This window comes from Echeneis naucrates, chromosome 21 (assembly GCF_900963305.1).
Source record: "Echeneis naucrates chromosome 21, fEcheNa1.1, whole genome shotgun sequence".
NCBI lineage: Eukaryota > Metazoa > Chordata > Actinopteri > Carangiformes > Echeneidae > Echeneis > Echeneis naucrates.
This window is the reverse complement of record NC_042531.1, coordinates 8,922,061-8,942,413: the sequence shown is the minus strand read 5'-3', so window position 1 is coordinate 8,942,413 and position 20,353 is coordinate 8,922,061. Positions and strand designations below refer to the sequence as shown.

Genomic DNA, 20,353 nt, shown 5'->3' with positions numbered 1-20,353 from the left:
ACTTTGCTGACAGTTCATAGTCCAGTATTCATGTCTGCTAATTCAAGCCAGTGCTGTTGGGCTTATTGGAAGTTGTCAGATGATTAAGGAGAGAATAAAAATCCAGTACAGATTTGATCAAATGTTTTGCTGTTATTTATGCCTTTAAATGTGCTTTTCTCTGACAGAGTTTCTCTTCAATTTCAGAACATGTGCGTACGTCAACCTGCATTGCCTCGAGGAACCCCCCCCCCCCTTCCTGCACTAGTGTGTTACACTTTGAATTTAGGCTAGGTTCTACACAGGTAACCCAAAATAATATTATATTTTAAATGTAGATGTTTTCATTTTGAAATGTAAAATTTACTACATATTGGGTTCTAGCTTACCCCAGTAACATTCAGGAGAAGTGGAGTGCTTGCATACATTTTAAGTTGAGCTTTTCTCAACTTAAACTTCTGAGTTAATGATAAAACTTCAAAAAGGAGAATAAAGCAGATAAAAGCAGACAGAGCAGGAAAATTATGACCCTTTTTAAAAACGGCTTTTGTTCTTGGATCCGCTTTAAATTTGAAGTAGTGGAATCCATGAAATCACACATTAATCCCAAAATTGTTCATTATTTCATCACACAAAAAACACACATCAAACTGTGTCAGCAAATACCTCACAGCAAGTTTTATTTATACATCCAAAAACAAAAGATCAAATTTCTCACACTATATACAGATATTACATACAGTGTTTGTACACATATTACATAATTTGTACACAAGAAAAATATACATAAAAATGTAAACCTTTGTATACAAAAAATACCTTAGACAAATTAAACAAGGACCAATAACAAAAGGTGACTAGATTAGCTCATCCTATCTTTAAAAACAGTAATACAGTACATTCAATGAGTATAGGAATTTGTCAACCATCTCTGAATTCAAGCAGTTACATACACCTACGAGCCCTGTTGATTTTGTTCTACGTGGTTTTTGAGAGAGTAAACTGGTGCTGCAACTAATCTCATGCTATGTGGATACAGCAGTATTGCCTTGCAAACATTTTCCTCCAACCTGACTATGACAAACACTGCAGTCATTGAGAGGCCCAGTCGTCTCTGGTGAAGCTACAGGTTTACACTTCATAACGTGTTTTCTCTTTGGAAGGGAGAGACAGAACTGGGCGTTCTCGTAGCTGGAAACGGGGTGGGGGGGGGTCTGGAGCATAATCAGAGCTGGTAATGATGGCAGCTGTTTATTTCATGACCGTCCAAGCAAGATAAGAGTAGGAAAAAAAAAAAAAAATAAAAAGTCAGACATGGAACATGGGAAACGCCCTCAACCTCATCCACTCCTGTGCAAATATGTGTTGAAAAAGCAACATAATCTGAGTTTATCGGTTTTTCTCCACAAAATGAAATTAAATAGCGATGCATATATTCCAATGTTTCATACCACTGAGAATCGAATCAATGACCATAATCTATTGTTGTTGTTTTTTTATTGTGCTCTTACACAAAAGGTCACTGACCCATGTGATCCCAGACTTCCTCCTGTTGTTTAATAGCTATCAAAAAAATTCTCGTTTAAAAAAAAACAAAAAAAAAAAAACCCATACACAGCAGACAAACATTGATCCCTCCGACTTCAAACGGAACTTACAACCATTTTGATAGCCATTAAAAACGACTCATTCTACAAGACACAGGTTCCACTGAATACATCGCAAAGAACAATTTCAATCCATTGCTACTCAACAATTCACCAACAAACCCCAAGATAGAGACTGCTACTCTATATACCTAATACTCAACAATGTCTGACAGAGCTGTCAAATATCTAATATACCTATCAAAAGCTGTGGTTTTACTGCTGTGTGAGTCATTAACTTCTAAAAATTAAATCCAGGCCCCAGGTTTGCATCATTTCGATTAAAATCACTTTAAAACTGAGTAAAACAGACAGTGCTTTCCCTCAGATGTGCTCAAAATGCCAGTTTAGACCATCACATTACACTTAGTTAATGAGTGAAATATTCATTTCCAGTGCCAATTCGCATCCTAAATCTTTTCAGGGTAGTGCGGCCTTAACATCTTATCGTGGGTTTCCATGCAAAGTCACTAAAGACCATTGTACATGTGGACCAGAGAGCACCATTTAGAGTAGACACTTAAAGTCCTGGATTACTCTGTCGTCACCATTGCTATAACACTGAAACTCCTTGATCAGCCCCACTCGTTATAGCGCCAGACAAAATGTCAGCTTGATCTGATTGCCAGGTTTTGTACGCTCTAGTGTTGAGTGATACTGTTGTTTAAATACAGAGCTTACAACGGTAGAGGCCAAAGTATATTCCTGATCCAGCATTGATTCGGCAAATGAAGCTACATGTAATGAGACCAATAAAATATATTAAATGCTAGAGTTATATTAATGTGTTTATTGCTTTAAGGAACTATATTTACCTTCAAGTGTCTACTAGGCCACTCAGAGTCCCACAACCAATGGTGAGGTCAGAGATTTTGACGTCTGAGCAAACAAATAAATGAGCACATATATAGTATACACAATATAAAACAGCTGTTTAAAAGTATTTTGGTAAGTTCGTATGACTGTGAAATCTGTCTCAGTAAGATTCTATATCATGATAATATTTAAATAGCTTGAAACATAATGAGTCACAAATACCACAACTTGTACTCTTGTTTTTCAGGGCATGACAGAAGCAGTGTATGAAAAAGGTGGAATAATCTTTTTTAAAAAGAATGCAATGGCCATCTGAGCAAGGCAGGGTACAGTTGATTATTTTGAGACAGGACTTTAACTGGCAAAGCAAAACAAAACTGACCACCGATTGAGGCTTCTATGTATTCTATGATTCTGAGCACTGCAACACAGATAATCTCTGCTAACGTCCTGCCAACTTTCACCGATTAATTTCTTGGAAAAATCGAAAATGTTTGACTGTGACCCCTGTTGACAATACCACAAGGCATCGAACGCCTGAACTCACACTGACTTAGAATCCAAGGAACCGTCTGGCTACAAGGTACAACAACGAAAATAGTGAGGGAAATCTGAGGTTGTGCAAATTCATTATCAAATAGTGCACTATTACCACATTGCACAGATGTAGCAGATGAAGAGGGGCGGTCAATCAGAAGCCAGTCGGCCGGACTGTACGTGAGTGTGAGTCCACAGACCATCATGCAGCCACTGCAGGCCGCTTGCTCTCCTTAACTTTGAGTGAAGGGTGGTGTGGCGCTGTTGGCACTAGCAGCAGTGGCACTAACTATGGAGAAGCCAGCTGGGGGTGCTGTGGAGCTGTGGCTGGGCTGAACGTCTTTCGGTATGCCGCTGTGGGAGGCCAATTGATGGCCAAAGGCCGCGCTGAACTGAGGGAGCTGTTGCTTGGGCTGAGTGGAGGTGAGAAGATCGTGTGAGGACGGGAGGGTGGACGAGGGGGCGGGGGAAGTCGTTAAGCCTGTCAAACCACTCTGAGGCATCGCTGAGAGCGCCGCCATGGGCTGCAGCGTCACAGAGTGGGTGGTGGCTGGGGGGGTGGACAGGGAAGTGGATATGAGATGACTTTCTGATCCTATGAGATTGCCAAACTGCATGGGGTCGGCGATGGGGAGGGGGAGATTATTCCATGACGAGCGCGGGGGTCCTGGTACTCCGCTGAGAGGGCCTTCCAGTAGTAGAGGGGTGTCAGTCTGAAAGGAACCGGCATGGGGGGAGGATATGTTGTCACTATACGGGGATGGCACATGCTCACTGCTATAGTGGCTGCCTTGGGGAGACGACGCGGGCGCATCTGACTTGGCCAAGACATGAGATGTGTGTGTCCGGGAAAACGTTCGCTCTGTCATGGAGGTCTGAGTGAGCAGGGAGGTGGTGGAAGAGGCTACTGTAGAAGAAGATGAGGTCAGGTTGGAGCACGATGTTGGGGGCTGGTTAGCGGGCTGAGATGGTGGTGAGGGGGGAAAGTGCCCCCCAGATTGCAGTATATTGTCCTCCAGCTCGAGGCTGGTGAAGTTCTCAGTGGGGATGCGGCTGTTGAGCAGATCCCCCATGGCCCCCGGCTGGACTGGACCAGGGAACACGGCCATGGCTCTGTGGTCCACTCCTTCAGATGGGGCCAGGTCTCCCATGGAGGTCAGGCAAACCAAGGACTCAGGGTAAGACCCCATAGCCTGCAGCGCACGCACCAGTTCCTCAGCCTCCTCCGTGGTGGGCAGGAGCTCTCCATTCTTACCTTCATAAACACAACATTTTTCATTCATTACAAATCACAGAGCCGTTACTCTTTACCTATAAGGCATAGTGGAGCATGACAATGAACTGTAAGAGAACCTTCAAACAGGTCAAAGTCCTGCAGGTCATCAGGTAGTCTGGGTAGCACGTCCGAGAAATCCTCCTGGTTCAGCTCAAGGTCATTTGGAATGTCTGCCATTTCATTGGTGATATCATCAGGAAGCTCATCTGTACTTAGATCTGGTGTTGATGGGCTCCTGAAAAAGAGAAATGAAAAACAGGCCATAGTGCAGGAGCTGTTCACACTTGTGTAACATTAGACTGTGAGTGAGCGTGTCGTTCTTCATTCTGGGTCCCTTCACATTAAATTTTTAACTTCGCAGACAGCAGGTGTAGCTTACCTGATGCTGGCCTGTGAAGGCATTGTTAGACTTGTAGAAGGCATTCCCAGGTTCCCCTGTGGCAAAGCTGGAGGGATAGGTTTCTGAGGCCTCCGCGGCCCTCTCCTCCGCTTCTTCTTGTGTTTTTTGGTGAGTGCCGGAGGTTTGGTCTTTTTACGTGGCTTTCGCTGTTGCTGCTGGTGCTGCACTCGTCGGTTTCCATCCCCGCGCAGGAAGTTATCCTGTTTGGAAAAGGATCATTGATCATCACAACATAAACCCACATGAGATATAGCTGCGACAAACAAAAAGGAGAATATGATGAAATGATTTGAAAACATAATGACTAGTTAATAATGAGGGCACTCCATGGGTGCTGGTGGACTGAATTTGTTACCTTTGGACAGCCTTAATGCTAAATTAAGCTAAACTACCTGAGAATATTAATCATCCAAACTATTTCTCAGTTAGAAAGCAAATGCATGCTGTTACTGAGGTAAGTGATTCACATAAAATTCTGAACCACTGGCTAACACTGAAAACACTCATGTAAATATGAACATTGATTTCATTTTTTCTTTTAAGCCATCCGGATTACTGACTCCCTCTCTTGGTTTCTTAATACTGTGACTTTATTTCCTGTCATGTAACCACACTGAGTGGGGCCCACAAGCAGCTGATAAGAAAAGTGAAAGTGAAAATGGCATGAAAATCTGCCAATCACCGCAGAGGGAAAGCCCAAAGCATCATGGGGGACACCTGCTACCAAACACACAACTTGTTTGCCCTCCTTCCATCAGGTAAGTGGCCACAAAGTGGACTGGTTGCCAAAAATGTTTTTCTATCCCAAGACTGCAAAGACTGTTCATTAAGAATGTGAATTGTAACTGTCTATTTATGACCGATCAATTTATCCATTTTACTATTCTGTTATGTATAATTGATCAGTTATGCATATTAGTGCCTGTTGTTCTGCTATTTAATTATTTCCCTACTGTGCAACAATTCAGGAGAAGCATGGAAAATAATAAATTAGATTTGAATGAATAGCTGTACTTTAAACTTGAAAGTTTTATTTCCCAACATCCTCAACTTGTTAACAACGCTGAACCTCACCATCTTTTTGGCATGCTCTTCGCAGAGGGGTGTCTGGTGCGTGATATCAAACACAGGGATGGAGCACTGCTGACCATCTGCAAATTTGGCTGTGCAACTAGCAAAGAGCTGCTGAGAACGATTCAACAGAATGTCTACAGAGGTACAATTCAGGAAACAACACGGACACGTCTGCAAATTGTACAAGATGGTATGAATTTTCAAAAAAAAAACTTGCACTACTAGATTTGATTGGATAAGATTGGATAACTGATCCCAAATTAGATGGCAGGATTGCACTTCTTGTAACCAGCTGTACAATTAGTGAATCTGTGAAAAGGATACGCTGAAAGCAGTGTTGTGTGAAGGGCAAAGCTCTGTTGTTGCAGGCCTGGCCCTTGGTGCTGCCGGTGCAGGTCCCTATATCCATGTTCTGTTGCTTTGCCGGAGCCACACTGAAAAGACACAAAGCCGCAGGACTGAGCAAACAGAACAGACAGAAAAGCCATTCCACAAGAAATCAAAAATACAAGAGTGGAAAACGATCAAAATCAAATCCTGGTGGTAAAACCAAAATCTGCGAATTTACAATTTCTTTTTTTTGTGACTGACTTGTCTAAAGTTGTATCTACTGATAAATGGCTTATATCTCACTGCACACATTTAACTCCAGTAACGCATTAAAAACAGACTAAAATCACATTTTCTGGAATACCTTGAAGAGCTTTGAGCGGCACCTCCAAAGTCCTGAATCAGCTGGCCAGCACAGTCAGGGTTGTTAATGGCAGCGTGCAACAAGGCTTTGCGGAAGGCATAACGGTATCTCTTTTGGCGGATACTCGCCCTCTCTTGCCTGCACATGTGCTTGTATTTCTCCCGGAGGTATGAGCAAAGTCTAAGGAGCCGTGTTCTCCGTGAGGAACCGCAGTCATCTTCCAACCTATTCAGGAAACAGCTGAAAGTGGTCATGATGGAAAATATCAGGCCAAATTTCATGCAGTAAAGTAAACTTCTAGGATACTAACCCATTCTGTGGTTTCCAAGAAGTCTGAAAAGGAACAAATCTCTCTGCCTCCTCTTCATCATTATCCTCATCAGCGCTATCTTCTGACCAGTCCAATCCTGAAAGAGAACCTGTTAGATCAGCTAATCCATTTCGGTGAGTTAATTCTCTTTGAATGAATTCAAAACTAGAGGTAAATGCATTCAAATGGAGCACCTAGATGTGGAAAGAGGTCTCCATGTTCCCGGTGTCTCTTGGCACAAAGCTGCACAAGATGTTGCAATCTGACCAAACAAGTGGCAGAAGGTGAGAAGGCAGTGGGACGCATGACAACCACATGCCGCTGATTGTTACTGCCACTGTCCTTGCAACTGACAGGCAAGTGAGTAGCAGTGAAAGGCATTTTCCTGCTGAGTGATGGCCCAGAGGGTTGGACAGGGCTGGGTGCTGCATTAGCGGGCATCCCTGGAGGCAGAAAGTTGACCGTCTGAGGTGGTGGTGGATTGCATAATAAACCCTGCTGCTGTCCTGGGAAGATGAATGAAGTCATGCTGGAGTGCTGTGGTGGTTGTAGAAGACCTGGCTGTTGTCGTGGGAGATGAGTGTTGAGTGGTGAGGAGGGGTGGACACGGGAGATAGGAGAAGGATTAAAGTGCTCAGGAGGTGGCTGGAAGAGGTCCGTGTCATGCCAGAGTTTCTGGTTGAGAACCAGCCGACTCTGTAATTTCTTCTTGATGGCGTTGCCCCTCCGAGGAGTACCCATCTCCTCCCCATCTGTGTCATCCTCATAAAAGGCAAAAGGGTCCAGGAGTTCTCCATCAGGGAGGGGTAACAGGCGTGTACAGGGGGGAGATGGTGGAAGTTCATCTAGACCATTGGGAGCTTTCAAGGCTAAAGAGGGCACAGTTATGTTGAGTGCCACTGACTCCAGATGAGCCCGTGAGCGCATTCCACCAATTCCTCCATCCTCCAATGCATCGTGTTTCTTTTTCCGTTCCTTCTTGGGGATAAAGCCGAGAACCTGCAGGTGACTGTTACAGTACCTGGAAAACAAGCACAGATCCTCAGAACACCGTGCACACTATTGACTTATGCTTCCTGTATCGCAAAACAGAATCTGCCACAAATGAACACAGTCATACAAACCTGCGGTCTTCTGACTTAGGAATGGGGTTGGTACATCGCTGGCTGTTGTATTTAGCCACATATTCACATTGCTTGAAGGGGGCTGTCTTGTCCTCTAGAACGTGCCGGATACAGAAAGCATAGCCATTTAGTCTGCGCTGCTTGCAGAGCTTCGGGCTGTATGAGCACAATGGCTTATTGTCCACCTCTGAGAAGTGTATGTGTTTGCCTTCATACATCACGTGACTCTTGTCCTTGACAACATCAGCTGATGGGATAAAGTCAAGAAAAAACAGGAATTACATCACTGTTAACTCAAACAAAAGAGCAAATCAGGCATGCACATGCAGAGCTAAGAGGAAGGAAAGTCGCAATTTCTGCAGGTGTTCAATCAGTCCACAGCTTGTACAGTTTATTGATTAAAAAAATAAATAAAAATAATTGTCCAGTCAACAGGAAGTTAATATTACAATGAGGTATCAGCTATGTGCTGCATAAAGGTTGTTAATGCCAAATTAAAACTTAAATGGCATCCAATATTTGAAACAGTTTCATTCAGTTGATTACACTTCTACTTTAGGGGATCACATGAAGAACAAATAATGTACATACACTTGAATAATTGCTTGAAGACATTATTACCTATCTTAAAAAAAAAAAAACAATAAAAAATAAAAATAATCTGACTCTGGATGCAGTTACTTGCACGTGATGTGGCGTGATCTCACTGAAAATAACCGACAGAGAATGACTTGATATTATTCCATCCATTTCTGCTAACAGCTGGCAGTATAAAATAATATGATGGTGGCAAAACGGCACGTTGTATGACGGCGGTGTGCCGGAAAAGTTTAAAACTAAGCTACTTCCTAGTGTGTAGGCATCATTCCCGAAGTGGCTGAGCACTTCAGCAACTCAATAAAAAAAAAGGTTGTTTTCCCTCTCAACAACCAACACATAGGCTGTTTTTAAAAGTCTAATGAGTCATATTATACGAGCATTCAAAGAGCCCGACGCTTTTAATGTTCACTCTTAAATGGAAATTGTAGCTTCGGTGGCTCCGCTTCAGTGATAGCTTAGCTGATAACTTCATGTGTTTTCAAATCGAGCCTGATAGAACAATATGTAACTGACAGCTGGGGTGTTTTTTTGGATACACAAGGACAGGTTGTACTAAAGAGTCATTTATTCCAGCCCGATCAACCTGACTTGGAAACTTGAGCTAAACACGGAGAACCGGACGGACAGCTGCTGTTTGAATCCAGATAGATAGCTTAGTAGCATTAGCTTAGAGGCGAGACAGATGTTTTAACTTTATTATAAGGAAATATAAACGCACCCACGTGTAAAACACCCAAGTACCGTAATTGATAAAACACGGGCTTACCCTTTTATGGGCAGAAATATAATATCATAAACACAGACAAGACGTCAGATATCAAATTTGCTAGTTAGCTCAATCGCTATCAAAGCTAAAAACACAAATTAGTAGGCGGTAGCTAACCAGGAAACGGAAACATAAGCAAACGGCAACACTATAAAGGTCTATTTTCAGTTTAGTTTTATTTACAACAAGAATGCGGAACCATTAAGTTCAAACAATAAATGGTGTACCTTAGCCGAGGGGGTTTAATGTACACAGACATAATTAATTTCAAGCAAAAATACTGCCAAACAAAGGGTCTACAGCCGAGGCTTCGGGCCTATCATCGAAGGCCTCGGTGATAATCGATATGAAATGAAGGCACTTCATGTCACTTCAGACAGCTTCGAGGCTTAAAACGGCCGGTGTTGTGTAACGCCACGGCAAAACTACAGCCACTGCGCCATTTCGGTCTGTTCATAGAATATAAAACAAATAACTAATAATTAAGAGGCCTCTTAGCTTCGACGGAGCAGCGGCCTCTAGTAGAACGCCAGGCCGCCCGAAGCCTCTGCGAAACGGTGCACTCAGAAATAGAGACCGAGGCTGTATACGATTTGGCTTACCTTGAATTGGTATGGGCTGTGTAACGTATTCGCTCCAGATAGACGGCCGAAATGTCTATTAGAATCAGCTAGGCTATTTGCGCGTCGATGGTCGAGATAGGATAGTAACAGCGATCTTCATCGACCTCGGTGTGTCTTGAAATAAGGATGAATGTAAATATAGGATATCCAGAGCAAATTACATGCAGTAGGTAGGCTGCTGAGGATTTTTGTTGGATCCACAGCAGACTCCTCACAGCACCACTACAGGCACTGCGGGGACATGACAACAGCCCGCTCAACAACAACAACCTCTCCTACCATATTGGAAATTCAACTTTGTTAAAAGCCCCTACAGTGTGCAAGTGACATTTTATTCGCTTTGACTGAGACGCTGCAGTTAGACTTTGCAGTCTGCGTGTTGCACATTTCCACTTTGCCGGGTCTGAACATGTTGAGTGAGAGGTCCAGTGAAGTCCACCTGGACCTCGGCTCTCATCCTCCATATGAATCACTTATCAGCCCTGCTGCCACACCGCCGGCTCTGCACTGATGATGGACCATGTGCCAATCAGACGCCGGGGCTGCAGACTGGAAAAGTTCAGTCGGTGCAATGCCAGACAAGAAAGTGCTATTCGTGGCAGAACATCATTTTATTACCTTAAACATTTGTCAAATAGGGGCTTTGCAAAGATTCATTATGCTTGCTACAGAAATCTGGTTTATTAAATATTACACAAATGGCTACACTTTCAGTACTACATAATCAGTATGTCTTTAGGAAAATATAATCATTACACTTTTAATATTAGCAACTTCACAAGAAGACAAATCCTAGATTTACTTTGGAAGTATTAAAATATAAAACCTTTGGTCACATCTACTGTGGTAATAGCTTAACAAGTGCAAACATATACTGTCAGGATCGCATCTGGAGATTTGTTAAACCTTAGCTTACATGTACACTTAAAGTAAAGCATAGACACGTTTCTGCAGGTTTGTAAAGTGACTTAGACCTATAATTTGTAAAAATGAGGTATCTACTATAGTAAAAGAAGTGCAAATAAATATGTCTCTAAGAAGGTGCAAATAAGAGTTGTGCGTATGATTGTTTTTTGCTTGCAAAAATTGGATTGCTATCCATTGCATGCATTAGCATATTGCTGGCTCATCCACAGCTTGTGCTCCCTCTGTGACAGCTTTCACACACTTTGCCATCGTCTGGGAGGCTCTACTTATCGGATCTGTGGGTCAAGATTAAAAGCATAGGAGAGGTCAAGTGTTTTCTGTAATACAAGTGGTTAGCATTGACATACAAATGACGCATGAATAAATATTTTGATGAATTTGTAATTAAAAGCTAAAAAAAAAAAAAAAAAAAAGGGGTAAATAGCAGTAAGAACAGCTTAATGTTTATCCTAAGTTTGCTCAATAAGAAGAGCCCCTGGTTTTGGGGTTGTTTCCAAAAGAATCTGACAACTGAATGAAAAGATCATCTTGAATTATTATTCAGTTAAAATGCAAAACTAGCTAGAATTTTAGTTGTGATCTTAAATTGTAGAAAAAGAAAATAAAATGAACACAAAACAACAGTCAGTGAAAACAAGGGCATGCTGTAAAAACATGATTATAAAATGTGGTATTGGTAACAAAAATGTCTTTCAAAAATTATATAATCACTGAACTGATAACTCATCGCTGCCCTGGTACTGTCCACTGAATTTTTCTTATGGACTTTCTGATGTTAATTTATAAACTAGCTTTGGTGAGAGGCAATACACTGAATTGAGTACCAGTGACCCACCTGTCATATAAAAGTCCCTTACAGTAAGCTGTTGAGGGACTAAAGGTTCAGTTAGGACAGCCTGGTTCACTGTCTGAAAGAGATAAGCCAGATATCACCAGCAAGCTCCATGAAATGACCCAATATAAATTAGCTGTACATGGCAACATTTAAAGATTTGATGGTCAATTAAACACATCCATGATAAAAAATAGCAGCTAACCTGAGCGAGTTCATGTGCCTGCTTAAAGTAGTTGGCCTCTTCAATGTCATCATAGCGCACCAGATTTGGGGAAACCTGTGCCAGTCTGGCACGTACTTCATTAAGAGTGTCGTAGGGCAGAGTCACTCCAGCATGCTTAAATGCAAATGGGAAAACAGCATTTAATCTTATTTCTTATTGCTAATATAACATTATCTTGTATTGCAGTTCACCTCCGAAAGTGCTCTGATGATCATCCAGTCCTCCCTGGCTGCCCCTGGTGGAGTTACTGCAATCTTGGTCTGCTGGGCCCGGCCCTCAGTGTTCACATAGGTGCCACATTTCTCTGTATATGCCGCTCCGGGAAGAATGACATCAGCCATTGGAGCGCCAAAATCACCATGGTGACCTGGGCAGTTATGGCACACAACACTGAAATTAACCGCTAAATTTCAACATTTGCAGAATGGTGACATGCACTGAAAATAATGAGTAGTCGGAACAGGTTTGTGTCCTCATTTGGTATTGTGATAATGATGGTGGAGAATGCTGTGTAACGCATCCAAAGTGGGTGTTTGCTTTAGAATCTGTAAAATAACTCAAACCTTTCAGTGAACCTTTGTACACTGAATGGAATTCATTTGCTTATTTCCTGAGTCATCTTTGTTCAATTTTTGTGCATGCAAAAAATGCGTCAGAATTATGCTGCTTTTATCAGATGCCATTTGTAAGTTAATGTAATATGAGAGGTGCTGTGAAGGAACTTAAGGAACTCAGCTGACCTTGATAGATTATGAAACAATTTTTTGGGAGGTCTTGGCGAGTAATACAGCCAGCGTCTGCCCCTAAAAAGAACAGAACTTTGGGTGGATTCGTTCTGATAGTGTTTACTCCTGGCTTGTACCCAAGATCAAGTGCAGCCACCTGACTGGCAACCCTGAAGACACAGGCAAAAAAAAGTATAAACATAAATAAAAAAATCCCATCTTGAACCCTGCCCAATTACTGAAAGCTTTTACTGTAATTTTCCAGGACAATGACCTGTGAAGAACGTTGAGGACCTTCCAAGTTTCCTCCACTCCACTACTGACAAGAGCATTCTGTGAAATGGTTGATACAGCTGCCATTATTGCAGCTCCATCTTCTCTCTGCAGGCAGCTGCTTCCAACCACCACAACAGGATGTTTTGCTTTGGCCAATATCTACCATAAGAGATAAAATTCACAAAACTGAAAACACATTTCAGTTAACCCACAGCATGTAATACATTACCAAGAACTGTTACCTTTGAGAATGAGTGACTTCCAGATGCAATTTCTTGAAGGACCTTGGCAGACTCCCCAAGATGGTCATAGGTATAACTTAAGTCCACCTCCTTTCCCACTAGAGCCACTTGCAACTCATTGTGAAGCCAGCTAGAGCAGAAGTGACACGTTCAGAAAACAATATGCATTTTTGTTCAGCACCAGTCAGATTTATATTTTCAAGATTGATCAAAAACCAGTAACTACCTCCCATTTACCTTTTTCTGATTCGAGCATTGAAAAGAGGTGCTTCATAGCGTGGGTTGGTGCCTACCAGAAGCAGCAGGTCAGCTTCTTCAATGCCAGCAATTCCAGTGTTTAGAAGATAGTTTGAACGCAAGTCAGATCTATGTCAATGTAAAAAAAAAAAAACAAAAAAACAATCATATTATCAGCACAAGTTCAAATGCCTTTGCAGCATTTTCATTTTTTTTTCTTTGTAGGATCTTACCCAGCTCCAGCCAAAGGGAACACCTCCTCAGTGCACAGGTTGTCGCTATTCAAACGGTTCAGCAGGTCTTTCAGGGAAACAAGAGCCTCTGCATCCACCAAGCCTCCGACTACAGCAGCTATATCGTTTCCCTCAACTCCTTGCATCTGTCAGGTAAAACACATTTTGTGCACCACTCTCTCAGTCAAAACCCCAAGCTCTGAATTACCATACTTTACAGAATGAAATGTTATCATAAATTACATACTGCTCCAGCAACTCGAGTCAGTGCATCTTCCCAGGTCGTGGGAACCAATTGCCCAGATTCATTTTTCACCAGTGGCTCAGTAAGCCTCTGCCTCTTAAGTCCATCATAAGCAAACCTGTCAGCATGGAAGCAAGGCAAAGTTCAGCAATGAACCCCAAATCATACATAAATCTATCTCTGTGTAATATGAGAGAAACCTTGTTTTGTCCGAGATCCACTCTTCATTAATATCCTCATTAAGACGTGGGAGGATTCTCATCACCTCACCACCTCGAGTGCTCACCACAATGTTACTACCCAGAGCATCCAGAACATCAATGGATTCAGTCTTCCTATGGAAAACAAAACAGAATATGAGACAAAAATCTAATTTTCACCTTGCTGTCTTAATCAAGCGCAGAGCAGAATCCAAAAACCTGGTCTCCCAAGGACGAGCAGTAAATGCATATGGTTTGGAAGTCAGGGCTCCTACTGGGCATATATCAATAACATTCCCAGATAACTCCGACATGAACATCTTCTCCACATAAGTCCCAATCTGCAGGTCATTGCCTCTGCCGGTGGTGCCCAGGTCCTCCACCCCTGCAATCTCACTGGCAAAACTATAAAAAGTGGGAAAAAAGAAAAAAAGACTTATTTTCATACTCTAAATTTATATGCCCATATTTCTTACTCTAAATATTGAAGTCAGACTCACCGCACACAACGAGTGCATTGGATACAGCGAGTCATGATGGTTTTGATGAGTGGGCCAATGTTTTTGTCTTCCACAGCTCTCTTGCCCTCAGTGAAGCGACTCCTGTCACTGCCAAACTGCATGGACTGGTCCTTCACATAAAATCACATTCAGCAGCGTCAATCTATCATACAAATAACACCAAGACTCCAAAATTAAAAGAAAAAAAAAAAACAAAAAACTGGCATATATATACACACACCAGGCATTTGAAGAATATCAAAACAAATCTTTCATTTACCTGCAGATCACATTCTCCCCCTTGATCACATATTGGACAATCTAATGGGTGGTTGGCCAGCAGAAACTCCATCACACCCTCTCTGCGCAAAATTAAACAATAGTTTTAAGTAAAATTGTGAAATGCCAACAGTTTCTCCTTGGGAGAGAGCTAATGTAATTTAAATATAACCATTATCCCAAATATAAGTTTATAAAGTCTACGATGTCTAAAATGACTTTCAGTTGTGCATTTGAGCCTACCTGGCCTTTCTTGTTTTGTCAGAGTTGGTTAAAATATTCCAGCCCTTCATAACAGGCATAGCACAAGCTGCCACTGGCTGGAATGTACATGTAAAATGATTTTTCATTATTTCAAGAAAGCATAGCTCTATTCCAGCATTATTAGGCAAAGCATAAGACTGAGATGTGCTGAGCTTTCTAAAGTTAAAAAAAAAAAAGTGTTGTGTATAAGATACCTTGGGAACTTTCTCTATCTCAACAAGACACATGCGACAGTTTCCAGCAACTGACAGACGCTCGTGGTAGCAGAAGCGAGGAATCTGCATGCCTACCTTCTCACATGCCTGTGACAAAATACAGCCAAGGTGTTCATGTTATGATCGCTCAACTGATCAGGAAACTGCCTGCATTACTGCATGTAAATGCACAGATGACTTTTATCATTGTACCTGCAACACAGTGGTTCCTGGCTCCACCATGACAGGCTTCCCATCGACAAAGACCTCCACCAGGTTACTAGCAGCTGCTGCGGCTGTAGCTGCGGTGCGGACTTAGAGGAAAGAGAGAAACACAGCAATCACTCATACGATTTCAATTTTTGCAACGAAGTCCCAATATTTCCCGGCGATGGCAAATAGGTGACACTGATCGGCAATGGGCAAACTGAGCCAGCTGCAGCCTGGCACTCAATCCGGTATCTGGCAAATCTGTAATCCTGCATGTAATCCATCAACGGAACTAAACTACAGGGCTGTTCTGCTGCACAACATGGCTCGGCAGTGGCAGCACAAGAGAAGCATTGTACACAACAATTAGGCACGGTACATTAATCAGCAGATGAAGCTGGAAGTTGTTACCATTGTTGGCAGCAGCCGCTGCTCCTGGAAAGAGACCACGACTCACGACAGGCAAACGCAGCATGCTGGAAAAGAGACGCAGAGAGGAGACATCGGTGTGTGTCAGGCCCATCTGATCTGGCAGACGCGTTTTTCAAAGTGCAGACAAACACCTAAAAGAAACTCAAAGCTGGCACCCAAACTACCAACCTGGACATCCGTGCAGCCCTCAAGAGACAACCACAACCGAAGCAGAAGCAGCCGTTAGCTAGCTACTTGTAACTGTGGCTAATAACAACAGGAGCGAAGTATTCATCCATCGACGTCTTTTAAAAATAACACGACTACACGGTAGAAATACTCCACCAGCTTACAAGCTTTGGAAACAATAATAATAATGATAATAATAATAAATACAAGTAATTATTAGCCAAAAGATGCAGCTAGCTAACCCAAACGTTAGCGGGGGTTGATATGAATCGGCTCTTAATAATCTTCCGGTGGTCGATAATTATCAGCGGAGTCCGATCATTTATCATATTTAGCACATTTATTGCAAAACAAGCTAAAGAAACAAACGTCAGCTAGATAATTTCAGCACCGAGGATAAGATTTCAAGGTTTGTTTGTTTGTTTTTTTTTTGCTTTTTGCGGCGCCCAGGAGATAAATTATCTGTCATTACGCAGCAGATGATGTTTCCTACCTTCTCAGTGTTTGTCCTCCTGAGATCTGAGCCTGCGACGCAGATTGCGCACCGTGTTGTTATTCTGCTGCGTCACAGATTAAGTAATCCCGCACTGTAATCCAAAGAGGACGGCTACTTTTCTCCGGCTGAAGTAATGGGACAAGTTTGTGTCAGCCAGATAATGTCCCTTCTCCACTTGTCCTCAGCGGACAGTCAGTCCTCTGCGTCTATCTGTGATCGTCAGTGGTGATGTGGCAGCATCTGGCAGGGCTCCGGATACCCATCATTGTTGTTCCACTGGAAGAAAATCAGAAATCAGGATTTTTTTATTTTTTATTTTTTAGCTGTGATAATAGCCAATCACCTTCTTGGCAGTTAAAAGGGGGCCAAGTGCTGCTTTTCTTTTTAGATATTTAGAGTTTCTGTACGTGTTATTCTAACTGAGTGAACGTTACAAGTCAAGAGTTCAACAAAGACAGATTACAGGAGGAGGGCTTCGGGAAATGGAAAGGAAACGCACATCTGGATCTCCACATAGCTTTTTTGCATAGTTACAAGGAATGAGTAAATCCTGCTGGAAATCTCATGTGTGTCTACTTAGTACATCAAAGCCTCATCTTTTTATGGTTGCCACAACACACGCTGCGAATATCAAGCCAAATTATACAAAAAAAGATTTTCAAAGAAAGTAAAGAATGTGCTCAGAAGAACAATTTTATTGCCATACATGTTATTCATGTGGAATATATTAGAATAAAGCATCTATTACATTTTCAACTATTTAGAAAACCAATACATTATTATATGACCGTGTACAATATACATATTAATATTAGACTGTAATAAGGTATCATCATCATCATACTTCACCTGTGCAAACACAAAATGCCAACTGAGCATTGATGATTGATCTTGGTTCAAAGTAGTACAATTTTTTCAGTCCACAACATCTGCAGATTTCTTGTTTTTCTGACCAGCTGTCCAAAACCCAGTTATAGAAATTTTACTATCACCGAACATATTCTATATTTCATTTTGACAATGAACAAATAATTAACTTTCAGGTTAATCAGCTCTTTCACCCACATTTCGGGCCATACAAATTGAACTTAATGGAAAGATACTAACCCAATGTCAAATTAAAGTCTCCCTCAAAGTTTCCACTGAGAGTAATTGTCAGTTGAAATAGGCAGAACTCCACCCAAAAGAAACAAAATAGGAAAGTCTTAACATTACAGCTGGAAAGACTGGGTATGATAATCCCCTAAATTTTTGCAGCAGACGTCATAGCCTCCCACCCTGATATTTCTCATGGACAACTACAAAAGTCTGTAGATGGCTGCAATCATACAACTGAAGATTCCAAAGGCTCATCTGAAGGATTTTCCTGAGGAAGTTCAGGCACAGACTCGATCTCAGTGGCAGATATTGACTGGCTGAGCTCTCTAAGTGAACTCTTAGTTATATCCAGACATGCGCGTTTCAGGATACGTCGAACCTTTCTTCCCAAGAGGATATACAACAGGGGGTTAATGCAACTGTTAAAAAAACCTAAGCTAGTGGCAAGAGGAAATCCCGTTTTCAGTATATTATGAAGGTGTACTGAGGAATGCGTTGATAACTCCATTATGCTAAAAGTATGAAATGGTGCCCAGCATAAAAAGAAGGCCAGAATTACTGCAGTGACTGTTTTGGAGAAGCTAGACACACGAACCAAGCTCCCAGATTGATTCACTTTAATTGTTAGAAGAAGTCCTGATACACATATGGCAGTAAATGGCAAAAGGAAGCCCACAGTGGTGCGGATGACCACTATTATAATGTGTCTCATTGCTGCCATATGTGGGTCCTGTGCATGGAAGTTGTTGAAGCACACCACCTTGTCTTGTAAGCGCAGGGTGTCACGAAAAATCAGTGCAGGACAGCTCATGGCTCCAGCAAGTGCCCATATGCAGCCACATACAGCCCAGGCTCTCTCTACAGTGCGATACTTCTGGGACCAGTTGAGGTGGACCAGAGAAACATACCGGTCTATGCTGAGCACTGTGAGAAAGAGCACACTGGCATACATGTTCATCACAGATACAAATGAGTTAAGCTTACACATGGCCACACCAAAGTCCCAGTGGAAGTCCCGCAGTATGTAATCAATGCTGAAGGGTAGAAAAAAAACAAACACAAAGTCTGCGATTGCCAGATTGAGCAACCACACACTGTTGACAGTCCTCTTGGTTTTGAATGCTGTCACCCAGATGACTGTTCCATTTCCAATCAGACCAAGCACGAAGGAAATGATGTAAACAATCACTGAGATAATGTGCATAGTTTCCTCTTGCCTGTGTTCTACTCTAAGATCTTCCAAATCGCCATACTCCAGGTAATAATCATAGCTGTAGTTTCCATACTCCTCGCCGGATTCCCCCATCGCCGCAGTGATGTAAACTCTTGTTATCTGTGAGAGGAAAAGTCTAATCAGCTAGTGTATTCTTTAAGATGACCAATAAACAAAGTGTATTGTTATAATTAATCTATAACACAAGTGCTTACCTCGCACTTCAAATGTTTATGTTTGACTCGTCTCCAAAAGGATGCAGTGGGCTTTCCTGCTCCGCTTCCTTATCATTCAACTCCAGTGGTCAAGCTTGTGTCAACATCCATTGGAATAAACAAATGTAGATAGTGAGATGCCATCCAAATGAGGTAGGACAAGCCCTAGTAGTATGATTCATATTGTTGGTAAGTAAATATGGCAGAATGTGTCGTTACGTAATTTCTACATGTGGAAATTAAAGTTATACAACAAAGCCACAGTAAGCAGGACTCTAACTGAAAGGTTATGTGTTTGCATAGAGGTTTTATCATCAAGGCTAAAATAGTGGTCATGACTATGACAGTCTTTACTCAAGTCTTAAATTTATGGTCTGAGGTGAAAGATGCTTAAATCACATCCAGGCTTTCTTTTATCTATTTCTTTTTTTCATTACATAAAACGTGCCCCCAGAATGAAATTTCAAAACAATGAAAAGAAAACCATGAACAAAAAGCAATTGCCCAAAGAACACAGAGTATAAATTCAATCGCACTCTAAAAGAGAAAAAAAGTTTTGCAATAACGCAGATGTGTGACTGTTGAAATGTGACCATCAGACAAGTCATATGTACACAAGTCTACATGGACAAAAGCAGTGAAATCCACAGAAAATAATACAAACGAACACACATTAGAAGGACTAGAAGTTTAAGTAATAATTAAGGTATCCAACAGTGAGTAAAAGATTTCAATCCCAAAGAGCAGAGGGAAAGAATTTCCTGGGCAAAACCATGAACCTAGTCAGTAAAGTAAAGTTAATGGACAAATGTTGAATGCGGAATCTGGAAAAAGAAAAATGTCTGTCCTGCTAAAAGCGAGAATAAAAGCATCAGTAAATAAGACAGGGCCATAAATATTCGGTCCATCGAATAGGAAATCCCAGCTCACAGCCCAACTCCTGCCACATCCATAGTCTGCCTCAGCTACTCCTAACTGGACCACAGTGACGGGGCTTGAAGTTGCATCGCTCACCAAAGTGCAGCGCCACCTTGTTCTTCTTCTTCTTCTTCTTCTGCTTCTTTCAAATCAGCATCAGTCACAAAACCGCGCTAAGTTTAGCGCTTTCGCTCGGTTTTGCTGGGCCTCGGCTGTGGCTGCGGGACTCCCTCCCCTGTCCTCTCTGGTGGACGTGTAGTCTTTCCGAGCGTCCATCCAAACTAAACTCCGCTCCTCGGCGCTCTCCGGTCTGGACGGGCAGTGGGCGCGCCCGGCTGACGCGTCAAACGCGGGCCGCAGGATGAGGAGAGGTTATTGG

General features: G+C 42.1%; 3 protein-coding genes across 6 annotated transcripts; all 3 read right to left on the bottom strand.

The window, feature by feature from the left end:
* Window positions 1-632: 632 nt before the first annotated feature.
* On the bottom strand, window positions 633-10,060 carry ino80da (INO80 complex subunit Da). Of its 2 annotated transcripts, none has more exons than XM_029530920.1 (10): window positions 9,825-10,060; window positions 7,857-8,103; window positions 6,927-7,753; window positions 6,733-6,829; window positions 6,423-6,662; window positions 6,053-6,162; window positions 5,729-5,862; window positions 4,634-4,854; window positions 4,332-4,489; window positions 633-4,233 (listed from the first exon to the last, which is right to left on the bottom strand). In XM_029530920.1, exons 2-10 carry the CDS (start codon window positions 8,072-8,074, stop codon window positions 3,212-3,214), a joined length of 3,027 nt encoding a protein of 1,008 aa, XP_029386780.1. In that variant the 5' UTR covers window positions 8,075-8,103; window positions 9,825-10,060; the 3' UTR covers window positions 633-3,211. The 2 variants fall into 2 exon arrangements, with proteins under 2 accessions (XP_029386780.1, XP_029386781.1); XM_029530921.1 differs by having other exon boundaries at window positions 6,423-6,647.
* A 388-nt stretch (window positions 10,061-10,448) lies between these two features.
* LOC115061947 (NADH-ubiquinone oxidoreductase 75 kDa subunit, mitochondrial) lies at window positions 10,449-16,786 on the bottom strand. 3 transcript variants are annotated; one of them, XM_029530539.1, is made up of 19 exons: window positions 16,528-16,786; window positions 15,846-15,910; window positions 15,438-15,538; window positions 15,225-15,332; window positions 15,010-15,086; window positions 14,768-14,849; window positions 14,488-14,618; window positions 14,207-14,392; window positions 13,988-14,122; window positions 13,791-13,905; window positions 13,544-13,689; window positions 13,311-13,439; window positions 13,074-13,203; window positions 12,830-12,990; window positions 12,571-12,725; window positions 12,022-12,197; window positions 11,810-11,944; window positions 11,608-11,680; window positions 10,449-11,047 (listed from the first exon to the last, which is right to left on the bottom strand). In XM_029530539.1, exons 2-19 carry the CDS (start codon window positions 15,907-15,909, stop codon window positions 10,956-10,958), a joined length of 2,196 nt encoding a protein of 731 aa, XP_029386399.1. In that variant the 5' UTR covers window position 15,910; window positions 16,528-16,786; the 3' UTR covers window positions 10,449-10,955. The 3 variants fall into 3 exon arrangements, with proteins under 3 accessions (XP_029386399.1, XP_029386398.1, XP_029386400.1); XM_029530538.1 differs by lacking the exon at window positions 16,528-16,786 and adding an exon at window positions 16,035-16,126; XM_029530540.1 differs by lacking the exons at window positions 15,010-15,086; window positions 15,438-15,538; window positions 15,846-15,910; window positions 16,528-16,786 and having other exon boundaries at window positions 15,225-15,335.
* A 427-nt stretch (window positions 16,787-17,213) lies between these two features.
* On the bottom strand, window positions 17,214-20,353 carry cmklr2 (chemerin chemokine-like receptor 2). The gene is made up of 3 exons (XM_029530541.1): window positions 20,071-20,353; window positions 19,057-19,150; window positions 17,214-18,961 (listed from the first exon to the last, which is right to left on the bottom strand). The coding sequence occupies exon 3, from the start codon at window positions 18,932-18,934 to the stop codon at window positions 17,855-17,857; it is 1,080 nt and encodes a 359-aa protein (XP_029386401.1). The 5' UTR covers window positions 18,935-18,961; window positions 19,057-19,150; window positions 20,071-20,353; the 3' UTR covers window positions 17,214-17,854.